This window comes from Geospiza fortis, unplaced genomic scaffold, assembly GCF_000277835.1.
Source record: "Geospiza fortis unplaced genomic scaffold, GeoFor_1.0 scaffold41, whole genome shotgun sequence".
NCBI classification, from domain to species: Eukaryota; Metazoa; Chordata; class Aves; order Passeriformes; family Thraupidae; genus Geospiza; species Geospiza fortis.
The window spans coordinates 15,793,557-15,803,344 of record NW_005054299.1 but is presented as its reverse complement, the minus strand read 5'-3'; the positions used below and the strand labels follow the sequence as shown (position 1 = coordinate 15,803,344).

Sequence of the window (9,788 nt, the reverse complement as noted above, 5' to 3'; positions counted from 1 at the left end):
TGAAAAAGGCAACAGAGGCAGGAGAGACCTGGAGGGCCTGACTGTCCAGAAACTATGAAATCATCCATGTATAAAGTACACTGTCTGCCTCTTGTGCTTCAGATTGCTGACTTAAAATGGCAAGTCAAGGCACGAGGGCTGGAGAGGCATAAAGCAGCCTGCAAAAGCAATTAAGTGCCACAGAGACATTTGGACTTGATAAGAACAGAAGATTGTTTACAGCCCTGTTTACTGCTGACCATGAATACTGTGCTTTGTGTACAACAAGGACCTGAGCAAACCCCAGCACTCTGACACATTTGTTGCTCTGCTGAGACTCCAGAGGGCACAGACACCTCCCACTGGCACCATTGTGCAGGTGGCTTTCCCGAGGCTTTCTGCTCCAAATTACAATCTCCAGCCATATGGGGAACACACTCATCAAACACATACAGCCTTCAAAGCCCACCTCCCTCTGTACCCTCTTGTTTTTATGTGGTCCTGTTCCCCCACATGCCCCCACACTATGTTTTTCCTCACTCTGGCAAGAACACAGTCAGGCTTTACTGCCAGAAAAACCCTTAGGAGTTTGGGATTCAGACAGAATGGGGAACCTACTGAGCTTTTCACCACGAAGAGAGCATTGCTCACCCCAGGCAGGCTGGCACCCTCAGTCACCAGGAGGGCAACAGACTCCCAGCTGTGTTTGCCCCAGCTCCAAGAACTAAGTTGCATCTTTCCAACATGGAGAATAACTTCTCTCACCTTTAAAAGCCAGACTGTAGCACCAGATAGCCCAAGAGAGAAAGCAGCAGGACAGCCCCAAGGCAGTGGGCTGTGGCAGCCATGGAATGTTCCCACTGCTCCCAAGGCAAGGGGAGAGGGGGTTTCCCACTGCAGCCTCCTCTCAGTGTGGCAAGGGCCCTGGGTTCACACCTGGCATGACACCGCCCACCTGGCGCTGCAGGGATGGAGGTGCACGGAAACCCAGCCTCCATGAGGTCTCACCACATCTGCAGAAGTCGTTCCAAGAGCTGTTTGTGAGAAATAAATGAGAAAGAAGATTATAAGCGTTCTATTTTTGATTGCTTGCTTTTTGGGTTTTTTTTTTAACATTTATTGGGATGTATGTCTAATGCCTAAGATTAGTATTTCATTTTTTCCTCTGAATATAAATACATTGCCAATGGATATATCAGAAATACACAATAATGCAACTATGAGTTATTTTCCTGCTGGGGCAATGCTAATGAATATTCTAGCATTGAAAATGGTTTCACTGGCTTGTAAGATATAAAACAGCAAGGAACTCACTAGAGACCCCACAAGCATATGTCAATAAACTTAAATTATTCACAAGCACACAAGCCTCCTAAGATACCAGCTTCCCAGCCCCCTTTCATTTCCTGACTGTTCCTGACTCCCCCACATTTTGAGCAAAGTCAAAGACTAATTTTCTGTCTTCCTCAAGCCCATCAAATTTTTGCAGAAGCCAAATAATCACATGAAAAACATTTAGTTCAGATAAAAACTAAATATTTTATTGGCTAATACTTCATATATCCAATTGACATGTATTGCAAAGTGCAACAGTAATACAGGACAATTGTATCTAAGACCATAAATACGTGGACATAAATGACATTTTACAGAGTGCTCTAGCAATGAGCTCAGACACAGCACTGATACAGTGTGCTCTCATTCAGAATGATGCTGTTCTTTGTTTCTCCCCTCTACATCAATCCTGACAATATTAACATCTGTAACAATCGCTAACCACTCTCATTTTGACTCTTCCAGTGTCAAAGTGCCAAGCTCTGCAGGGTGTTACAATAAAACAGAAGGTCCTAATCCCCACCAAAAGTCCTTTAGCCAAAATTCATATCAATGTTTGGACTTAAAAAAAAAAAAATATATATATAAGTCCAGGCATCTGATGTCATAAAAAGATTGTGATTGTTGTATTTCGTGTCCCTTTTTATTATAAATCCATTTGGCATGCTTTATAACAGCCTAGCCTCAGAAATAATTATTTGATGTTGCTGTAGATGTCATATATGCCCTGTGCTTTTACAGCACTTCTATTGTAATTCAACATTAATTATCTTTCCAATTTATGTACTGCATAAAGCTGCAATATGAAATGCTCACATTTTACAAATGAGAAAATTGAGCTCAGCTCTGTCTGCTTTAATCCCATTTTACTTTTATTATAATTCAATACCAGAATTCTTCTCCTTCTTGGCTGAGTTATTGACACTCTGAAAACACATAAGGGAACTATCTTCTGCATAGACAAGATACATTTATTATTTTCTTTTCCAAGAGAAGACCTCCAATTTCTTTTTCAATACCATTTAGATATACTTTCCTGCCTTATGATCATTACTGAATAGCTCATAAGGAAAACTGAGGTGACAGAAATACTAATAGAACAGCATTTACCAGTTACCATAAATGTAGACACTACAAATATCTAACTGCTGGAAAATGGTAAGTGTGAAGCAGATTACAAACACAGAAAGAAGGTGATACCAAAACTGTGGTCGAAGAATGGAAAATACCTTCTTATTTAGAAGCTGAGTGATCCAACACATTCCTTAAATGTTGCATGTCAAAAATATCATTCAAAGTTTTACTGCTGAGTACCATAATAAAAAAACATAAAAGATAAAATATCTAGAGAGCATAACATATAGAAATGGAAAATACATATACAAAATTGCGTTCTGTATTTATGATGGAAAGAATATATGGTGAGTTTCACAATGAGGAACTTGATTTTACTGCTTGTTTCGTTTAGCTGCTGTCAATAGCTGCAATCTTTGTGAGCTACTGGATTTGACCTGGTGGATAATGCCACCATCTCAAAGCACCTCACAGTTCTTTTTCATCCTGAATGTGCTAAACTGCTTGAGGAAGGTACAAATTCTCCCTTTCTCCAGTGACATGAGGTCCAGCTTTCTTCCTTGGTACCCCACCACATAATTTTTAACAGAATCAAACTTGTAACACACAGAAAGCTGCAGAAAACAAATCAGCTGACCCTCACACTCACAATTCTAATATTCATTCTTTAATGCCCATCACTAGCTGGTAAATACTGAGTATCTGAATATGCCCTGGGAAGAATGTGCAGATGAAACAAAAGGAATTTTAGAGCATCACCTATAAAATATTCCCTCAGATAGCTAAACAGCCTCATTCTAAATATCATTGCTGGTCAAAAGGTCTATTTTTCAGAATATGTTTAAGAGCAGCCTATTTAGTGTCTTGAGACAGGATTTCCTCTTGACCTGTTTTGGAATAGTTCACTGAACTTAAAGTGCACAGGCTGGCTGTTAGTGATCTATTAGTAATTCAGACAACCTATTTTAACAGGAAGTAGTGCTCCAGCTTCAACACCATCCTTGACCAAAGGCTTTTGAACTGTATGGCTTTTAACTACAATAGCTTTGTTTGTTGCAACCAGACAGTGCTCTAAGCTGCAGTCTACCTTTAATCTAGGCTTTGGAGAGTTCACAATTAGGGGCTGTCTGAGGTTCTAGCCTGATTCATGGCTAAAAACCACAGATCAATCTGTGGAGCATCTGAATTCTGAGTTGACTGTAGTCCATAGGCAATCCCAAGGGTTATTGAGAAAACCCAAGAAGAAAGATCTGTGGAGGCACTCAGTCTAGTGACCATCCCCAGTAGTCACAGAAGCAAAGATAAAACTCTACTTTGTTTTAATTGGTGCTTAGTGCATACCACAACAGAGGTATGGTAGTGGCCCTTGGGGTGAAAGCAATTGAGATTCCTGAAGCACAATTGGTGTTTCTTAAACAACACCCAGCCTTGAAAATTATACATAAATATTAATCATCTATTGATCCAAATTCCTGTCTGCCCAAGTCAAAGAGCTACCATTCACTGCTCTGGCAAAATACAAACAGATTTACCTTTATGGAAAAGAATCAAGCCAACAGCATCATGAGTCTCCTGAGCTTTAACACTCCCTGGCTGGAAAGTGTGCCTTGCTGCAATGGCCTGGATCTGCTCAGCTCTTGGTGAGAATCCAAAGAATGCAGCTATCTGCTTTACAGTGGCACTCAGGTTCTGAAAGCAGTACAGTGAAAGCGAGATGTGCAATATGCTTCCTCTGAAAAAGGGAGTCACCCACTTGGGATGTGCATTTCCATCATCTACTGATTTCATTCACTGTTTTCTGTGTCACATTTCTGTTTTCTGGAACTCTGCTTCTGTATAGCCAGACTCAACTTGTCACGAAAATCAACTGGATTTTGCTTTTTCAGAAATCTGTGCCATTTCCTTTTAATTTCAGCAGATTTCAAGGAATGGGCTCAGATGTGTTTTGGCTGTCAGTAAACAGCATCTACTGCATCCCTTTCAGGTCTTCATATACTATGACCATAATATTCTTATCTTCAACATGTTTGTTCCAGGTGACTTCAGGATCAAAACAGGATCCCCAGCTGACTGTAAAGAAGATAAAAAAGCATTGGTGTGATCTTTCTTTCTAACTGGGTACATTTTTTCTGTTCAACTGAAGAATTGCCTTCTGTTGCCTGTTAGTTACATCAATGCAGACAAAAAGAACAGCCTGTCCTTTCCATGGTACTGTCTGTACAGGAGAATGACAGAGGCTTCCTCTGAACTTCTCTAGGTAAACAGTTTGCACACATAAACATTAATCTCACCATGTCCTTCCCTTCTGTGACTATACTGTCCTGTAAACATCTTTTAACAGACAAAGCCAGACATCTAAAATATGGGTTGCTAATGAGATATTCGGCCTAATGTGGAGAAACACAAAAGAAACAAACTGCCATTTTGTTAATAACACTTTGAACCTGCAGCATTCCCTCCAACACTAAGTGGCAGAATGTTGACCTAATGCCGTTGTCCAGCTGCCATGCAATTCCCTCACCCTCTGCTGGAAGAACAAATGCCCAGAAGCAAAGCATCATTTGGACATTCTCCCCTTCTGGCATTCAGCTGCTCCTTTACTGTGACATACGGCTATCGGGAAATTTATTATGGCACAGCTGTTTTCCCACTGGCCCCATTCAGTTGTTTTTAAAATATTTTTTCTGTTGCTTTTCCAGCTACAATCAGTATCTGTAAAAATACAGATCTGTCATGAATCCTGAAAAGAACTCATCCCTGGAGCTGTAACTGGGGACATTTTGTGTTCCATTGTTATGGCAATGGAAAAATGAAACAGCTGTATCTTTAGGGTTTTGAAACAACACTACTATGTGGAGTGGGAGAAAGAGGCCAGAATTTTAGATCACTCATCTACCCTGGCAACCAAAGTGAGAGTATAACCAAACATTTTGCAACCAATAACATAGTGGGAGTATAAAATATTTTATTAATAAAGGCATGTAGAACAAAATTATAACATAATCATAATAAAGACCTTACCACGACTTCTAAGGTTTGTTTATGTCATGAAGCAACTGTAGAGAGACGTAACTGGAAAGATAGTAATATTATCTTTGAATAGTATCCCATAACTACCTGGGAAATATTAAGGAACCATTTGCCAACCTCCTGCCAGGAAAAGCTCCTTTAGAAAACCACAGCTATTACAATCATCTCCCATTTTTCAATAATTTTCTTGAAATCCTTAAGAGACTGTAATCCTCAGAGAAGCATAAACACTGCTGAAAACACATTATACACATTAAATATTTTTGCCAGATACATTTTATTTTTTCCTGCCTCATGCAGGAAAAAATGACAATAATACATGGAAAAAAATCTCTATCCCTTAACTAATTCTTTGTTTCCTCTGTGGTGCATCTTGGAAGTGCTACGTATCTGCCACTGCTCAGTGACCAAGTACCAGAAACACTCCAGTTTTAACCTCATGAGTCTTTGCTAGGGGACAGCCAATGTCCCAGAGACACTGCTGCCACATTCATTCCCATCATGACTGTGAACAGAAAAGAGTTGCATAGAAAAGGAAATCCTGACACTCCAGCAATTTCAGACCACTGCAACAGCTCTACCTATGTCCCTGCTTATGTCAACTCCAGCATCCTGAGGCTACTGTAAATTGTAGGGGATGCTAAGAGAGCCCAAGTATCATGAGACTCCCACTGTTTCCAAATTGTTTTCCCTTAGTGCCACCTGCTTGGATGCAAAAAAAGAATATGGACCCAGAATTAGTCTTGCACACTGATACTGTCAAAGAGATGAGGCTTGTTCTTGGAAAAATAAAAAACCCACTATAACTTTTCCTTGAAAATAGACTTGGGGAGGTGATTGTAATTCAGATGCATTATCAAAATCCTTAGAAATGGCATCTATTTTATCCTCTTCAGAATTAAACAGAAACAGAAGAGAGAACATGTTTTTTACACAGGTGCAGCAATGATTTGTAAGAGTTTCCTGTGTGAAAGATCAGAAGGCATTAGTCATCCGAATTATCTTCTTTTCTATTTTAGGAGAAATAGCCTTACTTGCTGCATGACTTCATTTTAATAACTTTTGTAGAGGAGTGCAAGAGAGAGAAAAAAACTGTTTTAAATGGACAATTTATTTTCACTAAAATTATATTTACCTGGATCTCCACATTTAATAAAATTAGTTCTCTGCTTACATGTATACTCTGGACAGTTGTAAATATCAAATAATTTAGAGAAGCCATTTCATACCTGCACTAAGAAACCCAGAGAACAAAACAAAACATGTCTGAGGTTTAAATAAGATGTCAGAGCCTTCTCATTACAAAGCTTAATTCAGTCTAATAGTCATCAAATGACAACACCAAAGCACTCAAATGTTTATAAGCAAAGTAATGTTTTCCATTAATGAGACCCTCAACAGCTTTGTAGCTGTGACCTTCCTGAATCACTTCTAGAGGCAGAACTGACTCAACAATGCACTTAATATTTTTTTAATATATTCATAACATAGCCAGTGGTAGAAATGACGGGACCTTTGCTGTCTTTTACACAGAGACACATAAGATTCTGGGTAGCAGAAGTAAGGAATTAGCAAGAAACTCCACTCATTCTGCTGAGGGAAGTGTCTGCCTCTCTCTGCTGCCCTGGGTCAAGGGCAAAGCAGAGTCGCCTATTCAATGTCACTGCCAGTGCATGTCCCCAGCTGTGCCTGTAGCTGTGTCTGTGAGGTACGTGCCAGAACAAGTGCTAGAAGAGCTGCTCCCCCAGACACCTGCATCCCTCCCCACCCCTGGCCCTCTGGAAGGCATCTTGCAGTAAAGCCTCCCCCATGCTGCATGCTCCCCTATGCTGCATCCCGTTCCAGCATGAGCCTGTGGCCACTTCTGGAGCTGTGCCACCGAGCCAGGTTCCCCAAGGCTTCCGTGACTCCCCTTTGCCCAAATGCTGCTCTGACGACTGCTGGCAGGACAGAGCAAGGGCACGGGGTGTTCCCCTTGACCCCCAGCAGCCTCCCCGTGTCCTGGTCGGGAAGTGCCCCCGCGATGGAGCTGTGGAGCTGACACTTTTATTTCTGCCTGGTGGTACTATGGCTTGGTGGGTCCAAGTGTCACATCAGGGGGCAAGAGGGAGCCCAGCCATTTCTAGTTTCAGACTGGGGCAGGTAATCTTTCCTTTTCATTCTTTTTCCTCTAGTCTTGCCTTTTTTCACCTGGCACACAGGCTTTTCCACCAGAGTGCCTACCAGGTAACAAGGTGCCGCATTTCTCAGCAAACCATAGGGAGCAGTGTACCTCCTTTCCTACTGAACATCTGGCAGTGGTCCTTAGCAAAATATTCTCCTGCTGAGCTACCACAAACTGCTCGACCTTAACAGTGTGAGAGCCCTTTTTTTCCTTTATCTACTCATCCTTTGGCCTGAGCGGGAGAGGTTTACTGAGTTACTAAACGTCAGAGACAACCCGTATGATTTCTCCACACCTGAACTCTTCCAAACTGTGAGAAATAACAGCCAGGGCCAAGATATGACAAACAACCTCTGTGTAGGGTCCAGCAGGAGTCTGGACCCAAACCCAAGGGATTACGGGCTCCTTAAAACAAAGATGCATATTTTACATTTTGTGCCTGCTCCTTTTTTATTTGGCGTCCTACAGTTCAGTGCTCTGCCTCACAGTTGCTATAAGTTCACCCTATACACTACAGGAGTACTTTTTAAGCCCCGAAATACACTACAGTTTCTTTCCAGATCAGAACTTGCCAAACAATGCAAGTTCTATCTGCTAAATGAGACCCTGTCCCAGGACCCTCTCTGGTTAGAGCCACAACTGCTACAATGATAATGCAATGAATTCCTTTCTTGGATCCATGTTTTCTCCAACAACCCTAAGCCTCTGCTGCTTGGGTTGATCCTGTTCACTTAAAATCCTCAGAGCAGGAATTACTTTACTACAAAATCCCACTGAGTACAGGCAGCACTTGCAAACCCAGCCACCCAGAGGAAAAAGAGAATTGGAAAATTAATCTCCCTGTAAGAACGAGCAGCAAAAATATTATATCTAATCTTATAAAACACTAGCAGAGGGGAGGAAAACATCTTACAAAGAAAATTAAGTCCCTATTAAGGAAAATCTGAAGAGCTGTTATTTTGGCAATAAAGTCAGTCCCATAATATGAGTTAATAGCAACATGAATAATAGAAGACAATGAAAATGCAAGGAATAAGATGACTATGTCTTTACAAACAGACCATGTGAATCTGCTTGTAGATAGAGCTAGGAACTTATAGATAGGGAAGCAACAGAAGAAACTCCTAGTCCTAGAAAATGTTACTATCAACACAGATTGTTGCTCAGCCAAGGCCACGTTAAATTCCTGATCCTAAAGAAAAAGAACAAAGACTTAATAGAATTATGAATATGTTTTTCTTTCTTTTATGTCATGAAAGGGGGTTGCATACTCAAGGGGAGCATAGAGCAGGTGATTTAGGAAGTCTGTGCCTTTCAGGTACCTCAGCCAATGGGGAAAATAAAGAGGGAGATGCAGTCAGGAACTTAGGATAAAAAGAGGGCTATATCCACCAACAATTTGAGAGAACCCATGGGAAATGCCCATAGCTTTTGTTCAAATAAAGTTACAGGACTCCTCCGTCTCCCTTTTAAACATAAACCTCTGGCATCACACATTAATTTTCCTGGCACTTGGGAGACACACTGATTATTTATTTCAGAGTTGCACAAACCCGAGTGTTCCAAGGTATTCCACAAATCAAGCACACCAACTACCAAAAGCTTTTACTATTTATACAATTTAGTAAACTAAGGAATTAGTGTTCATTGCCTACAAATGGCATAGTTCTCTTATTAATTAATCTTCCCTTAGTAAATGATTGCCTCTTTTCTCATGTTCATCAGTCAACATGCTCAGTCTTCCTCTTCTTGTGGGTGGCTGGTTCTCTTGGGTCCGTGGCCGTGAGTCGGTGGTCACAATCTGCCCCTGCCAGAAATTACCTTTTACCCAGTCAAGCTGAGTTTGCTTTATCAGTGTCTTCCTTACCATGGGGGTTCTGCTGGATGTCTTTGTGCCCGCTATCAGTAGTCCATTCTTCTCGCCTGGCATTAGTAAGTTCTCCCTAGGTCTGAGATTACTGAAGCATATGGCGCCCAAGACCTTAACAAGGCAATTCTACCGACAACTCACTTGTATTTCTAACACCCGGCCATCACTTACTGCTCGCCTGTTACCCGCCACCTGCCTCACGGATTAATGTCTTATCTCGCTGATTAGGCCGGATATACAACAAAGCCCGCCCTTTCCTGAGAAGACTTTTACACAGCTCGTATTTCACCCCGCTTGCCGCTGGGCGGCCCGAGAGGCCATGACGGGCCCGGGAGC

The 9,788-nt window shown here is 41.4% G+C and overlaps 1 protein-coding gene across 1 annotated transcript; it reads right to left on the bottom strand.

Moving 5' to 3' along the window:
- Positions 1-3,888: 3,888 nt before the first annotated feature.
- Positions 3,889-7,229, bottom strand: SULT6B1 (sulfotransferase family 6B member 1). The gene is made up of 4 exons (XM_031059747.1): positions 7,187-7,229; positions 5,113-5,236; positions 4,359-4,454; positions 3,889-4,024 (listed from the first exon to the last, which is right to left on the bottom strand). The coding sequence occupies exons 1-4, from the start codon at positions 7,227-7,229 to the stop codon at positions 3,889-3,891; spliced, it is 399 nt and encodes a 132-aa protein (XP_030915607.1).
- Between the last annotated feature and the right edge of the window lie 2,559 nt (positions 7,230-9,788).

Excerpts from the sequence above, each read along its gene's own strand:
- SULT6B1 (XM_031059747.1), bottom strand. The coding sequence starts at position 7,229 with ATGGGGGAGGCTTTACTGCAAGATGCCTTCCAGAGGGCCAGGG. Across the intron at positions 5,237-7,186 it reads TGCCTTCCAGAGGGCCAGGG|TAGTGTTGTTTCAAAACCCT; the intron begins GTGGGGAGGGAT and ends CACTCCACATAG. Across the intron at positions 4,455-5,112 it reads TCAGGATTCATGACAGATCT|CTGGGGATCCTGTTTTGATC; the intron begins GTATTTTTACAG and ends CTTTACAGTCAG.